This window comes from Haliotis asinina, chromosome 5 (genome assembly GCF_037392515.1).
Source record: "Haliotis asinina isolate JCU_RB_2024 chromosome 5, JCU_Hal_asi_v2, whole genome shotgun sequence".
NCBI lineage: Eukaryota > Metazoa > Mollusca > Gastropoda > Lepetellida > Haliotidae > Haliotis > Haliotis asinina.
In genome coordinates, this window is record NC_090284.1 from 53,094,890 (window position 1) to 53,111,372 (window position 16,483).

At 39.3% G+C, this 16,483-nt stretch overlaps 1 protein-coding gene across 1 annotated transcript in view; it reads left to right on the forward strand.

Annotated features, from left to right (window-relative positions):
• Positions 1-16,483, forward strand: part of LOC137284801 (WD repeat and FYVE domain-containing protein 3-like) — an 84,033-nt gene that overhangs the window by 60,102 nt on the left and 7,448 nt on the right. Inside the window, exons 44-63 of the mRNA XM_067816784.1 lie at positions 527-604; positions 993-1,125; positions 1,854-1,936; positions 2,070-2,232; positions 2,602-2,822; positions 3,206-3,354; positions 3,663-3,722; positions 4,051-4,197; positions 4,867-4,950; positions 5,503-5,557; positions 5,993-6,112; positions 8,911-9,028; positions 10,157-10,263; positions 11,444-11,597; positions 12,130-12,221; positions 12,724-12,936; positions 13,121-13,265; positions 13,856-14,010; positions 14,893-14,985; positions 15,270-15,503. Of these exons, the coding sequence (XP_067672885.1) occupies positions 527-604; positions 993-1,125; positions 1,854-1,936; positions 2,070-2,232; positions 2,602-2,822; positions 3,206-3,354; positions 3,663-3,722; positions 4,051-4,197; positions 4,867-4,950; positions 5,503-5,557; positions 5,993-6,112; positions 8,911-9,028; positions 10,157-10,263; positions 11,444-11,597; positions 12,130-12,221; positions 12,724-12,936; positions 13,121-13,265; positions 13,856-14,010; positions 14,893-14,985; positions 15,270-15,503 (2,604 nt within the window). The remainder of the gene's footprint in view (positions 1-526; positions 605-992; positions 1,126-1,853; positions 1,937-2,069; positions 2,233-2,601; positions 2,823-3,205; positions 3,355-3,662; positions 3,723-4,050; positions 4,198-4,866; positions 4,951-5,502; positions 5,558-5,992; positions 6,113-8,910; positions 9,029-10,156; positions 10,264-11,443; positions 11,598-12,129; positions 12,222-12,723; positions 12,937-13,120; positions 13,266-13,855; positions 14,011-14,892; positions 14,986-15,269; positions 15,504-16,483) is intronic.

A 16,483-nucleotide genomic window follows, 5' to 3' on the forward strand; every position in this document is an offset into this window, starting at 1 on the left:
CTATGTATCCATGTGAATACTCAGTATTAATGACACGTTAAGTAAATACTCAATATCTTTATACAGTTTCAAATGCATACTAAGCATCCATGTATTTTTGCATGTAAGTCTTCAATGTCACCGACATGTTCATGTAAATATTCTTCATCTATGGACGACGTGTGAAGGTCCTGGGGTAGAATAGGCCTTCAGCAACCCATGCTTGCCATAAAAGGCGACTATGCTTGTTGTAAGAGGCAACTAACGGGATTGGGTGGTCAGGCTCACTGACTTGGTTGACACATGTCATTGGTTCCCAATTGCGAAGATTGATGCTCATATTGTTGTTCACTGGATTGTCTGGTCCAGACTCGATTATTTACAGACTGCCTTCATATAGCTGGAATATTGATGTGTGCAGCGTGAAACTAAACTCACTCATTCCATCTATGGACCAACAATTCCCCCTTGGTAGAAATCAATGTGCACTTTCTCAGTGCTTATAAAGAAGAGATCCATCCATTTTACTCAAGTCATGATGTTGCAGGATTTCTACATGTGGACAAGCACCCATGTAACTTTAGTCAAAGATGTGGTGGAGTTTCAGCACAAGCAGTATCTGCAGGTAATATCTTGTGTCCTGTTTGTGACCTCAAACTTGTCTTCGCTTAATGCATGAACAGACTATTCACATGTTAAAATTTCTTCATGTTGCTCTGTTCTGTAAATAAATCAGGAAGTTATAAGAATACCACTGAAGGTTTATCAAGCAATCAAAAGAAGATGCTACTTTGATATTAATATGTCTGTGGTTTTTTTTCCCAGTTATTATTACATTTAATATATCATCTGAAGCCCATTTCCGGTGTCCACTGCCATGACATTGCTGGAATATTGCTCAAAGTGGCATAAAACCATACTCACTCATTCAATATCTGTAGGAAGTATAATGTGTAACAAGCATGAAATTGCAATGGTATGACTGGTGCTAACTGTGTTGCCCATGACAACAGACCCAGGAGCACATGGAGAAGTACCTGATAGAAGAGTGGAGCCAGATGGAGGGAGAGCTGTTGCGAGTTCGGGGGATATGGGGCCCGGAGGTCAGCAACAGACTGGACAAGTGGCAGCTGGATATGACGGAAGGTACCACTGGTGATATGGTCATGATGTGTGACATATATGATTGAGATGTTACACTGATGGCAAAGTGTTCGTAACATAGTGTTCTTAAATTTTGCATAATATTCATAATTTTGGCATAGTATTCATAACATTGGCATTCTGTTCAAAACTTTGGCATAGTGTTCCTAGGTTTGACATAGTGTTCATAACTTTGGCATAGTGTTTATAACTTTGGCATAGTGTTCCTAGGTTTGGCATAGTGTTCACAACTTTTGCCTAGTGTTTATAACTCTGGCATAGTGTTCCTAGGTTTGACATAGTGTTCATAACTTTTGCCTAGTGTTTATAACTTTGGCATAGTGTTCGTAAGTTTGGCATAGTGTTCATAACTTTTGCCTAGTGTTTATAACTCTGGCATAGTGTTCACAACTTTGGCAGTGTTCGTGACATTAGCATAGTGTTCGTAATTTTAGGATAGTGTTTGTAACTTTGGCACAGTGTTCATATATTTTGCGTTAATTTCATAACTTTGGCATAGTATTCATAACATTGATATATTGTTCATCTCTTTGGCATAGCATTTGTAACTTAAGCATTATGTTCATGACTTTGACATACTGTTCACAACTTTGGCACTTCATAACTTTGACTTCATATTCACTTGGGCATAGTATTCATAACTGGCATGGCATTATGTGTGTCATTAATGTTGGAAGTAGTTTCATGAAACTGATATGCTTATGTTGCAGGTCCATGTCGAATGAGGAAGAAGATGCACTGCAATGAGTTGTTCTATGTGCACTATCCATACAGGCCTGATCTGGAGGACAATGTAAGTAGTCATGTTCAGTGTTGAGCTCAGCTTAATTTTTGGTTTATAAAAGTGAGCTTTGTAGGAAAATAGAATTAGAGATTTTGAACATGATCATTGTAATGATTAATTATGTCCTTGGTGAAATTTTCAGCCCCTGAGGTACAAGGTAGCCATCAGTTTTGATAGCAAGGAATACTGTGAGCTATATCGACCTCAGACCATCTTGGGTATGGAATCTCTGCCCATCCAGCGCACTGGTGATGCTGATCTTTTGTCTGCAGAAACTGAGAATGGAGCAGACAGGTCACTAGAAGGTGAGGACATTATGTTCTGCTATGGTTTTTTACCTGATGAATCTCCTTGTTCAGTAGCTGTCCTTGTTTGAACTTAAGAGAGGATGGTTAAACTTACATGCAAAAGATATGAACCAAGTTCCACAAAATAGTCTAAGCACTTTTGTTATTTTGTTTAGGGTTCGTTCCTCACAAACTCTTCTGTTCTCTGGATGCAACCAAAGTGTGAATCATTGTTCTCACAATATCAATCATTGGATGGTCTGGTCTACACATGATACTTCACAAGCAGTTGTCATTGTTTTGGAATATTTCTAAGTGAGACATTGACAGCCAAGTTTAGAACCTGTCACAAATGAAGTCAGTAAGTATGGTGTCTTTGTTATGCAGCTGACATCATGAACATGCCGAAGCTCCTGCCTCGGTCGACCAGTCAGCGGTCCGGTGGGGAGGATGAGGACCAGGATGACCTTCAGAGCACAGACACAGCAGACACGACTGATGGGGAGCGGTCAGACACCACCACTGGGGAGGGTCAGCAGGAGGGTCAGTCCACAGGGGACAAAGGAGACAACCAGGCCATACTCAGACTGCTTGGTGACAAGGAGAAGGTTGGTGCCTAAGACGAGTTTACTGTGAAGTTTAATGGGTTGCGTATGGAACAGAACATTGGGACATGGATTTATTGATGCCTTGGCCACATCATATGTTGAAAAGAAGGTATTTGTAGTATTGCCTGTTGCTTGTCATTAAGGGGAAAGATGTGAAAAGATCAAGCAGGTCTTTTCAAAGATGAGTAGAACAGAGAAAGTTTTTGTCAATTTGGCCTAATCATGATCTCTCATCCATTTCCATTTGACACCCTTCTGGAAGTGGAACTTCCACTGATGTGAATCTATGGTTACAGTAATAAATGGACACGATAAGGATGTAAGTGCAACAGGTATGAATCTAGTGTTATGATTGATTACCATTATGGTATGTTCCACTGCAGATTACCCACATGTTCCGATGTGCACGGATCCAGGGTCTCGACACAGCCGAGGGACTGCTTCTGTTCGGCAAGGAACACTTCTATGTGATTGATGGCTTCACTTTACTCAAGACCAGGGAGATCAAAGACATTGACACTCTTCCTCCTGAGTGAGTGTTCTTGTCAACTTTATACAATATTATTATTCAGTGTTTAGTTTTAGTAATACATGGAAGATAAAAATGTTGTATTTGATTATGAATACAGAGAAGAATATGATTTTTCAGGGTAATTTTTGTCTTTATGAACATCTTGTTTGTTATGAATGTCAAAACTAATATATCAAATCTACATGTTTTTGTAAGTAAAACTCATTTTAAACTTAGTATATGTCACAGAATTAGGATACAATCAATTCCAAAATATATTTAATGGTAATTGTTATTAGAACATTGCAGTTCTCAATCATACCTTCCAGGTATCACGATCCAATCATTCCCAAGTCCTCCATGAGCAGTGGAGGTGCACTGAAGAGAATGTAAGTTTGTATCACTAGACAGAATGGCATTTGTGTTCTTGTTATTGCCTATGAATATAATAGGAAAGAAATATAACCAAACATAGAATCAGTCAAGAGAAAGGATTACTCATTGAAAATTACTGAGAATTACTGAAAATATTATTGCAGGTATGGGTGCCTCACCAGGTGATGTTGAATAGCTGTCTTGTGCAGGGTACATTTGTTTTTTCATAATTAAGTGCAGTCAGGTAGTGATAATGGTTTTTGCTCTACACATTTTAGAAGGTAGAAGGAAATAGTACTGGCAATTAATTTTAACCAAGCTGATTTTGTGTGTCCTGTCCAGGTGCAGCAAGTTTGCCTATGATGAGGTGCGAGAGGTGCACAAGCGCCGCTACTTGCTCCAACCCATTGCTATTGAGGTCTTCTCTGCTGATGGTAGGAACTATCTGCTAGCCTTCCCTCGCAAGATCAGGAACAAAGTGTATGCAAAGTAAGTGCACACAGGAACTAAGACAAATTACTAACATTACAGAGATGCAAGCTGCCATGGTTTATGAGAAATTAAAAATAGATATGGCCAAAAATTTGTAGGACTGTGTGGATGTTAGACATTATGTTTCTCTCATGTCGTAACCTAGTGAAAATGCCAGAGCAAAAGCTTTCTATATGGAACTAGCACCACTCCCTTTCACATGGAATTATGACTTTTATACCTCACTGCTTGAAGGTGCCTTAAAATCCTCTCTTGTATCACTAACTCGCTCACTCATTCAAACCCACTCACTCACTCAACTCACTCACTCACTCACTCAACTCACTCACTCACTCACTCACTCACTCACTCATGCTTTTTTGACACTACTGATTGCAGCTCCTACCTCCCTTATTTCCTAAGTGTGTAAGCACCACATCTGTTTTGGGGGGTTACCCAAATGGAATGACAGAGCTGCATCAGTGTACTACCTCATTTAACTGCCATGCTGTGATACAACATGACATCTTCAGGCAGCGATACAATCCAACTCACTCACTCAACATGTCTTCAGGGCATTCTGAACCCATGCAGGAGTAATGTCTGAATCTCTAGTCTAAGCATGGTTGCAATTTACATAACATTAACTTAATTATTTATGAAAACATGGATGGATCATGATTTCAGAATTCTGTCGGTGGCTACTGCAATTACTGACAATGCCCAGCAGTCGGTGTCAGGACAGAAACAGAATGCCAAAGTAGAATCAGGGTATGTATTAATTTTCTGTGCACTTTTCAGAGATAAGCGAAATAGTTCTGGTCGCCGTTTATGTTCAGCTATTTTAATCCCTTTGTGAATAACAGAGGATCAAGATCTAAACAAAGTGTTTATCTCGCCAGGGCAAAATGTTATGGTGTAATATTTTCACTCCCAGTTCATGAGGCAACAGTATCTCTGTAACCTGGGTTAAAGTTGGGTACCATCGCTCTAATATTTGAAAATATTAGAGACAATATGCCAACCCTTCCAGTTCCTTGTTATTTTGTCATGAACACTTTCAGTATAATATGTAGGAAGACATAATTGACATGTCAGTCTTGTTTGAGAATAGGCCTTGTTCTCATACCATAAACCAGTCAATTTCTCTGAGAGAGAGAGAGATTTAACTTTAAGTGGGTGTAGCCATGTGAGACTGTGGCGGGGTACCTTTGTAGCACTATAAAACATGTCTAAGTCAAGGACAGTAATTGAGGATTATGACTTGAAACCCCTTTTCACCTTGCCTCACATTAACCAAGGTCCTACTTGTTCGCCTTGTAGTGGCGGCCTGATCAGCAGCTTGATTGGGGAGAAGTCTGTGACACAAAGATGGGAGGTAGGTGTCAACGTTGTTCAAGGAGTTGCTTGGTCATCTGAAAACATCATCATCTTACTTTTATAATAAATTCTTAGTCTGAAAAATAATAACAACTGCTTACAGTGGTATTTAGTTAGTTGAATGTAAACATAACCCGTGAGATTGTCTCAGAGTGAGTGGATTTGATTTGAAAGATTGTTTCAGAAGTTTATTAATTTATAATTATTAATCTTACCATGTGTTTTCTATAAATGGGAGTTAAAGTCACCACCATAGTACTTGCAAGACCACGGCCAAGATATTTGAAGCTCTCTTAGCGTTAAGATAGTTGTTAGTCTTTGATAATGTGTGGCACTTATGACTATCTTACTGCCAAAGGAGCTTTGAATTTCTAGGCCCAGGCCTCTTGGGCTTCTTCCCTGCTCACTTATTGTGTTGTGTGCCTGTATACAGCGTGGCGAGATCAACAACTTCCAGTACCTTATGCACCTGAACACCCTAGCAGGGAGATGCTACAACGACCTTATGCAGTACCCTGTGTTTCCCTGGATCATCAATGACTATGATTCAGAGGTAAGAGCTGGTCATAATGAATAAGACTCTTTCATCAGCTCACAACTCTGGAATTCACTTCCCCAAATACAACCACTAAAGACACCTTTAAATCAGAGCTTAAAGGGGGACTGATGCGGAGCGAATAGTGTTTCTCGCGAACGGTCTAATTATGAAACCAAACTGCAAATTGGTCAGCCCTCGCTTCCTCGACTGTGACGGACAAAGGGACTGGGCTCCTGTCCATATTAGCAGAATTTCTTCACCTAAACAGTCAGGAGGCCAGATTCCCATCATATGCCATTATTTAAAAATATCCATGGTATTCCTTGTCTGATCGTAACAAAATATCCCAGCAGTGTAGGTTTTTTTTCGGATGCTTGGATGGTATAGTGGCTGGTCCAATTTGATCCTATTTCTGTGTTTTTAACCTCGATATTTGATCAGTGTACGTGAAAATATGATGTCTACAGGCACGTAGCAGGCCATTTATTTCAGTCCGAAAGATTGCAAAATAAAAACACACAGTTGATTTATTTGAATTCATAAACTAAAAACGATGACTTGGCCTTTGGTAGAGAAATCTGAAAATTTTCTTATGTTAATAAAAAAAACTTATTACACCTATTTACCCAAGTACACAGCAAATGCCTGTATGGATTTCTTACGTGACGAAGTTCTGTAGTATCCTCAAAACAGTTTCAGCCCATAAGTGTTTTCAGGCTGCATGCGACACAGAGATTGCATCTTCCTTGCTGTAACTCGTGTTTGATGGTGTAAACCTACGTGTGTTATTTGTCATCATTCTCTGGATGGTCAGTTAATGAATTTCTAACAGGTATAATTAGTAGCAACACCACTTCGGTTACTCAACAAAGGTTCCCATTTGGCATTTCTCCTGTCTGGAGTAAATACTCAACATTATAAATTAAGGTCTGTAATGGCAAATGTATTGTATGTTATCTAATGTGTGCATGTAAGTGATGCAAGAGGGTTTATCAGCTGAGTTACTAAAATAAACATCAATCAAAGGATTAACCGATAACACACGGATTGATTAATTACTTTTATCTTCTAGCGGATATGTCAGAAGGCAGTGTGTGTAGATGTACTAATTTATACTGACTACACCCTGTCGTAAAGTACGAGTGTGAAAACAACATCCTCCCTTCAAAGAATTAACCACCATTGCGTTGATTGATTGATTGCTCATTATTGGTTAACTAAATTACTTAGAATGGCGGACATCATACAGTTAGTTGCCAGGTGTGCTATCTTGGGTGACCAATGAGAGGTTTATCAGGTTTTCACCAGTGTAAAAGACGTGAAACAATGTGTTACTTTTTCGCAAAGTAGACTGTTGTAAGACACATGCAACAGAGCAGGATTATTTACCAGCTGCAGATGAATGGAATACGATTTCTTTTATGTGGATATTGATGGATACATTCCTGAACAAGGTAGTAGCCTGACATTGTTGCTATAAGATTAGTCTGTTTTACATTCATTATTTGCATTTTGTTTTAATTTATTTGTTGTAGCATTCAGCAGAATCTATATGACAGAAAACACGCACTAGATCGCATATGTGTGTGAAATAGGATCCACATTGGCAATCTATACACTGTATAAATGTTGCTGTCATGTTAGAAATTTATTATAAGTATAAGCAGACCGTGTGTTCTTTTATTAATTTTGAAAATCATACAAATATGACAATAAACTAATTAGAGTTATGAGACAAAATATAGAGACGTATGTTGGCTTTGTTATTTTTCCGGCCTAATAGTTTTGTACCATTTCTACCACTGGCAGATGATTACCCTTCAAAGTGTTTCATTTGTTTTCATAGTACATTCGTAATGAAGTAAAAATGACTTCACCTTAGTTGATCTGTCTATAATCAAACTATCAATTGTGCATACGGACTACACAGCAGAGGTCACGAACAAGCCGCCAATTCTGGGATATCACCAGGGTACTCACGGGAGAAAAACAATAACAAAAGTTTACACCAGTCCATGGAAATTGCTTTGCATCAGTGCCCCTTTAAGACTCACCTATTCCTATCAGTATACCAGTAGATAATCTTTCTCTGTATTATGTATGTATGTTCCAGTTTTATCACTGTATTAGTGCCACTGAGCATATGTAGGGTGGATATTACCTGCTTTACAAATGTATTATTATTGTTAATAACTGATCAGTTCATTTTATGTCACCCAAAGCCACAAAGTTGGTACCAGAGTGTATATATACTGCATACAATATGTAATCAGTAAAGGCAAAAATGGTAATGCACATAGCTGAATTTAGACATTATAAGCCAATGTATTGTTGATTGTATTTAGAAGGGGCTATTTGGCATTTAGTATTTGATCTAACATATTTCTCAGCAGGCAACACAACAAACAGTTTGTTTCTGCTGATTCATGGGAAAGTATACATGGTTCTTTGCAGACCAAGATGGAATATTTATTAGCTACAAATGTCAGTTAATAATACAAATCATCTATTAACGATGACATACACTGTCTGATTTATGAGGTTTGTTATGAAGTAAGTATCTCATAGAATTCTGCTACAAATAGTGCGGTGCGTTCTGGCACTGTTGTTGTTTTGACAAGGAGTCTGTCTCCACCTGCAGGCAGTGGGGTAGCTTAGTGGTTAAGGAATTTACTCATCACGCTGAAGATTTGGATTTGATTCCTAACATGGTTACAATGTGTCTCTCATGTCCGCTCTGTGATATTGTTGTGATATTGCTAAAAGCAGTGTAAAACTAAACTCACTGACTCACTCACTGTTTCCACCTTAAGGAGATGGACCTGTACAAAGCTTCTACATTCCGAGACCTGTCAGCTCCAATGGGGGCCCAGTCCCCAGAGAGGCTTAAACAGTTTCAAAAGAGATACAACGAGTGGGATGATCCTCAAGGTGGGTGATGCGTGTTGATGACTTGTGATGATTGTTATCTGATTACTACATAGAAATGTCAGGGATCGATGTCAGTGATATGTGTTAGAGATCAGAGTGCTGAATGCACAGGATAGCTACTGATGAAGATCATTAGGAACAAATGTAAGATATAACTAGTGATGAATGCGGGGGGATCATTGTGTCAAGTGAGGAAGTGTAAACATAAATCATGTTTCAGTTTATTGTATTCAAGGTCAGAAGCCAGTGTGTAAATAAAATGCATAATATGATAGGCTAAGATGAGTAATGGATACATCATTTGTCAAGAAACACTGAATGAGAGTAGCATGACATGGTCTAAGAGAGGGCTCATACTAGATATCTCCAGGGTATATGTTCCAATGAATCTCCACTATACCCCATATGCATCTACGGTTTCTCCCGAAAACTTTATTGCCTACCTTTGCTGGCTGGTATATGTTATGATGAATCTCCACTATACCCCAGATGCATCTACGGTTTGTCCCGAAAACTTTATTGCCTCCCTTTGCTGGCTCCGTATTCTCACATTAGCCAATCGGCTAAGCTGCCATTACAACTGAACTAGCCAGTGTCATCAAAGATAGCGGTCACAGCTGCAAAGGTTTGTTTGCAGTTTGCGTCAGATTTTTTAGTCATACAGATACATTGATTGGTCTGAAAATTTACAAAATACAGTCGAACCCCGTTTATCTGGACGTTTTGGTTTCACTCGTAGTAAGACATCCAGTGAACTGGATCAAACAAGTAAAACGTGAAAATTAAGTGAAAACACAAAATTTCATGTTTCACGGGGTTTAACTGTATATGCAAGAACTCCTGCTGCCGCCTTCAGAAAAACTGTGCATGGTGTATGTTGGCAAGTTTAATTGGTTAGGTAATTTAAAAAGCAAAGGTGAGTTGTGAATGGTTCCCTTAACTTCCCAGTGTATACTCTTTACTGGATTAAAAGCCAATTATAAGCAAGGTACCCAGGGCCCCTCAAATGCATTACTCAGGGTAAATGCCTGCATGCGTTTTCATTCACTATCTCTCTTGCGTTACAATAGTGTATTTGGCAGTGTTGTCATTGAAAGGACAGGAAATGATGTTGTTTGTTGTTTGCAGGTGAAACCCCTCCCTACCACTACGGCACTCACTACTCATCAGCTATGATCGTAGCCTCCTATCTCGTGAGGATGGAACCCTTCACTCAGCACTTCCTGAAACTACAGGTGAGAGACTTTTGTGCCATCATATCTCAAACTGTGAGTAGGTGGAGAGGGTGCCTTGGACTTGACTTTGCACTTTGGTGTGTAGTGTGGGTGCACACACCTTATCCTCACCATCCACTCATCTATTCCTACCTCTTATTTACTTGAAACCGTCCAGCCACCAACTAGTCAACACACCTCTAACAAAACCAATGTCTCCACAAACCCACCCATGTCACAAACCTATCCAATGAAACCTGGGTACAGCAAGGGTGTATGTATCTACTCAACTCCTTCCTCTCAGTATTCACTCCTCAGTATTCATCAATCCATCCATTCTTCCACTAACAAACCCACACTACCTAACGTCCCTTCACCCTACTGCTCCAAAAAACCCACCCCTACTCCCCCCAGACAACCAATGTCTGGTCAGACATCTTGCAGAATTTAGTTAGTGTGACATCAAAACTGATATTTACTTTTTCTTCATTGCATCAACAGTTAAAAGATTAAAAGCTGTCCCTTTCATGTGTCTGCCGCCCTACGGTAAGATGAAGGTTACCAGACAAAACAGATAATAAACAGTTTGATAACGGTTTTATGTTCAGTTTAATATCTTCTCCAAATTATTTTAATTTCATATGTTTGCAATATGGATGTCACATTTCTACTACCAACATAAGTTTAAATTAGTACGTACAGATGAAGCTGACTAGTTAAGTGACATTCCACGATTGCATTGTGGGAATATATACATTGTGAACATTACTGTGTGGCAGGAAAATTGTGAGCTAAATTTCGAGACATTTTATTTGTTGGAAAACATAAACATAATGTTTCCACAAGTGATGTTAACTGAGTGACACAACTGCAAACCAAGAAACGGGATTCATCGGAGTAGTTTACTGTAGCAGGCTATATGAAGCAGTGGCAACTGATATGGACTGTAACGTCGCTTTCATTGTAACGTAATGCAGAAGTGTTCAGTTATGAGGGGGAGATTAAAATGGTGCAGTGACGCCAAGGCATTGTGACGCAGTGCAAAAAAGAGCATATTATCGTCTGATAAAGTACTATTGGTTCCTTTGATCTTTCACCAAAGCATCTTAGAATGTGTAATAATACATGTAATACTAGGTACCAGCTTTATCTACATGTGTACTTTAATCAGATATGTATCATCTCTATATTTCATTTTAAGGGAGGTCACTTTGACCTGGCTGACAGAATGTTTCACAGCATCCGTGAGAACTGGTTGTCAGCAGCCAAACACAATATGGCTGACGTGAAAGAGCTAATTCCAGAGTTCTTCTACCTCCCGGACTTCTTGGTCAACAAGAACAACTTTGACTTAGGTATGGACTGAATATCCTAGCATGACATTAGAGTTGGCAAATTTATTGATGCATTCACTACTCATGCTGAACACCTGGTGTTAGTTTAATGCTTGGGTACCGCAGGTTAAACACATACATGGTGATGTGTAGCATTAATCATGCTTAAAGAATGTAAAAGCAAATTCTTTAAAGTACCTGTCCATCAGGTGTGGTCTATAAATATTTATTGTTAATTGTCTCAAAAGTAATGTGTAGTGATCTACATTGGTAATGATTAAAATGAACTGGCAGCAATAAGAAATTGGTCTTTTTTGTCCTGGACATTTCCTATATATGTTAACTGAAATACCTTTGAATTCATTACAACTATTTTGAGGAAAAAATACTGGTTCATTGTAACTCTAGTTTACTGTAAATATTGATTTGCACATTTTGTGTAAGTCCCCTCCATAAACACAGAAGTCTGAAGACATGTAGAACATGACTGTTTATAGACTTAAGCTATGAATGGGTAGTGCTGTTTCCTACAGCATGGGTGTTTCCGTTGCAGGTTGTAAACAGAGCGGTGTCCAGCTTGGTGATGTCATACTGCCAGCATGGGCTAAAGGTGACCCTAGAGAGTTCATCCGAGCCCACAGAGAGGTATGTTATGCATTGGGAGAACTGATGCTCCTCACGCTGATAACTCATTTCCACAAATCTCTGTCCCATCACTGCCACTTGCACAGCTCTCCACTGTATTAGGTCTGTGACCATATATGGAGTTGAACTCCCATTAAACTCTTATGATAATGGCTGTGATGATGAACATGATGGTTCTTATCTTTTAAGTCTCAAACAATCATTTTGGAAAAAAAACTACTGTCAAATCCCATTGAATCGAATTGCTGGGGACCAAGTAATAAATTCTACTTATCAATGTATTTGAGAATAATTTGTCTATGAGGATAGAAAAAATGGTCGGGACCGACAGGTACTACGAGTTATGCTTAATATTCGAGACGCCAGCATTCAACTAATCGGGATTTGACAGTACAATTACAAATCACTGTGATAGATCTTTCACTCTTTTGATCACAGTTCTTCTTCAAGCTGTACTGTCGTGAAATTATTAACAATCAATGTCTTCCATTGCTGCTGCAAGGCCCTTGAGTGTGACTACGTCAGTGCTCACCTCCATGAATGGATAGATCTGATCTTTGGCTGCAAGCAGCGTGGACCACCAGCTGTGGAATCGGTCAATGTGTTCCACCACCTGTTCTATGAGGGTAATGTGGACATCTACAGCATTGATGATCCTCTCAAGAAGAATGCCACCATTGGTTTCATAAACAACTTTGGACAAATACCCAAACAGGTTGGTGCTGAGATTTCTTTAGTTTAAGTAATTTAGGAATCCCATTTCTGGTGTCATGATCTTACTGGAGTAGTGCTAAAAACATAATAGAACCTTACTTAGTCAGTCAGGACTAATTTGAAAACAACTTTGTCATGTGTGTGCATGTTTTAGGTATATGTGATGTATGTCGTTGTTTGTTTAGTTGTTCAAGAGGCCCCACCCCCAGAAGAAGTTGAACATCCGTGCCCTGGATCCCCTCCCAATGGGCTCCTATACTAGCACCTCAGCAGACAGACTCTTCTTCCACAATGTTGACAATCTGAAACCTTCCATGCAGCCTGTCAAAGGTAGGTACACATGTCAACCTCCTCACCCTCTGGGTTCACAGGTTACAAGGTGGATTTTATGCTTTAGTAAAATTACTAATTTGAAGGTTGAATAATCCCATGATTAACATTGAAACTGTGTGTTTCCCATTCCAAGCAGACTTGTGACATCTACACTGGATGGCCACATGGTTTCTAGACACGAAGCTTATGCACCCACCTTGTGCTGTAGTATAGTCTGCACAATGACAGTAGAATGTGTCTAGGGAGACAGAACTAAACATAGTAAATCGCACACACATATGATTGCACTCTGCGTGATCTACTGAGTGTGGTTGTTTTGCAAATTAATGGCTTCTTACCATCATGATGGGATTTTGCCTTTACAATTAGTGTGGCAGTTCCTGTTTTAGTATGTGCATATTCCATTGTGTTTTACCTCTCCACTTTTTCTCTTAAGTAGGCCTTGTTTCTAATGTACAAAATATCTGTACTCTTTTTAAAAAGCTGAAGAATGTCATGCTTTATTGTATTATATGGAGCTTTCATGTACTATCTCTGTTGAAGGCTGAGGTTTCCCATACAATATATATGTATAATCTATGTTTTAGAGCTAAAGAGTGCCGTGGGGCAGATCTTCCACAGTGAGAAGTATGTGATGGCTGTGGAGCAGAATAAAGTCCTCATCCCACCAGGCTGCAACAAGTACCTAGCCTGGGGATACTCAGACCTCAGTGTCCGCATCGGAAACTACGAATCTGATAGGGTAGGTGCATCTGCTTCCAGCTCACTGGGATTTGCTCTAGAGTTTCCATAAACTGGGTATTCTAAAAATTGTAAATGCAGTGGGATAGTGATCAGGGAATATGTTACACATAGCCCTGAAAAGAAGTGAATTTTGTAACTTTAAGATAATTAACGACTAAGTTGATCAACTTTCATTTGACAACTGCTTGTTTTTCTTGGTTTTCCATATCTTTATGGAATATTTTCAAAGCCATGCAGTTAAAGCTGCTCTAGGTAGTAATAACTCTTGGATGGGTTGGCCAGTGGTGTTGATTATTACTGACATTTTTGCCATGCATAAGAGCATTAAAAGGTGACCGGCTTAAGGGAGATGGAACAAAGGCTGGTCAACTCAGAGTCAGTCTAAGGTATTCAGACATTGTATCTCACATGTAAACACGGCTTCCTGAAAATGTACAAGCAGGACAAACACACATGTCCATGCATGCTGCTATGTATGTGCAGTAATATGAAACACAGCATTAAGTCTCTTTCCACCCCACTCGCATCACCTATTATGGTATTCAGAACAATGGGTTAGGTGTAGTCTTGTTGGTAAAGAGCTGGCATGACAATGATGCAAATTCCATTCTTGAAATTGTTAGCATGGCAAAAGTCTCTTTATACAAAATTTAAATGAATGGAATGAAAACACCCACATTTTTTGTCTTCGGTCACTCACTCCAAGCCATGATGTGCACTGTTATCTCATACCAATATACTGGTCAATTTATGATTGTTTCTAGAACTGACATCTGTCTCTAACTTTACTTAAGTGAGTATGACTATGTGCGTCCTTTACCAGTAAGACTGCAGGCAGACTGAGGTACAGAAAAGGTAATATCTGTTTTGTCTTGGCCAGGCCTCTGCAGTGTTTGAATGTCTGGACAATGGAGAGATACTGTGTGCTGCTTGCCCCAACTCAAAACTCTTCATCACAGGAGGATTCAGCTGTGTAAGTTCCAATATTATCACTCCATTTATAAGGGATTAAAGCCATCCAACTTTGTGCCGTTTTGTATTACCAACTGGTGTATACAGACGTGAGCATTTGTTAATATCAGCAGAATAATTTTAGACACAAGTGTTTCTTTCCTAATGTCCTCAAATCTCTTTTATAGTCAACATATTATTTTATGTTCCTAGAAATGCACCGATCACATTAAAGTCAATCTATATCAAGTGGTGATTTTCTGCTACTGAGAAGGGTAATTGACATCCCATCGTTTCGGTTTCCAGGTAGTGAATGTCTGGGAGTACATTCCTAAAGAGAGGAAAGCTCTCCTAAAGCGCCCATTGTATGGCCACACTGAACCTGTCACGTGTTTGGCAGCCTCCCCTGCCTACAATGTGATCATCAGTGGATCACGTGATCGCACCTGTATCATCTGGGATATGAGCCGGCTGATCTTTGTACATCAGCTGAGAGGCCATGTGGCACCTGTGGCTGCAGTGGCCATCAATGATCTGACAGTGGGTATCTCTAACCAACACAGGAACTGTTACATGTTTCCATTATATCTTTGGCTTTTGATTTTATCTGTAATTTATCGTTGTACCTTCTTTTGATGGATTAAGACACTGTAATGTAATAACTAGTATAAGTTACTGGTGCCTGCCCTCTATACTACGGTACGTAAAACCCAGCCTCTGTACTAAACACACAACCTGATCATTTTATTGTCCTTTTGTACCTACATAAGAAGAAAAGTGCAGTGTATACTCTTTGTCTTTACTTTATGAAATATGGTCTGTCTTTACTTTACGAAATACACCTTACAAGCAGTTTAAGCCTAAAACTCATGATTTAGTTAATCACAGTATCAACAGTGTCCATAGATCCTTCCAATAGATTGTTTATAGAGAATGCAAAATGAAAAATGATGCTTACATATTAATAATGTGGAAGAAAATCTAAATATTATATGTTTCCTTATCCTGTCTCATGCTTATTATGCTTATCTCATCGCTCTATTCAAAGATAGTGGAAAACATGAAATCCCTTGAAGTTCCCTTCTAATTGAAGCAGACGTACAATACGCTCGCCCATCGGCAACCTCCCTTTTCTGCCAATATGGTCACATGACCAGCCATGCTTGTCACACTCTCCTTCATATTTGGGTCCCGATTCGTCAAAAAGTTCTTGCTTGTATTTTGGTCCTATAATCTAAATGGTGTGGTATTCGGTTTTTGGATTGTAATTATTATTGGATTTTAAGGAATCCTTTTCCTTGAAATGTTATATTCTTTTTCAGCATGAGATATGTAAGTGTTGGACATGTACAAGGCTTGAAGTGCAAAGTCATGTCACTTTGACAAGGCCGCTTACGGCACTGTCAACCCAAACTCTAGGCTTATAAGCGACACTGCCACGATCAAGTTGCAGTCTTACAATAAATACCATGGGGATGTTTCTGCCAAAGCAGTGCACTAACCAGTGCAGTAAGCAGTGC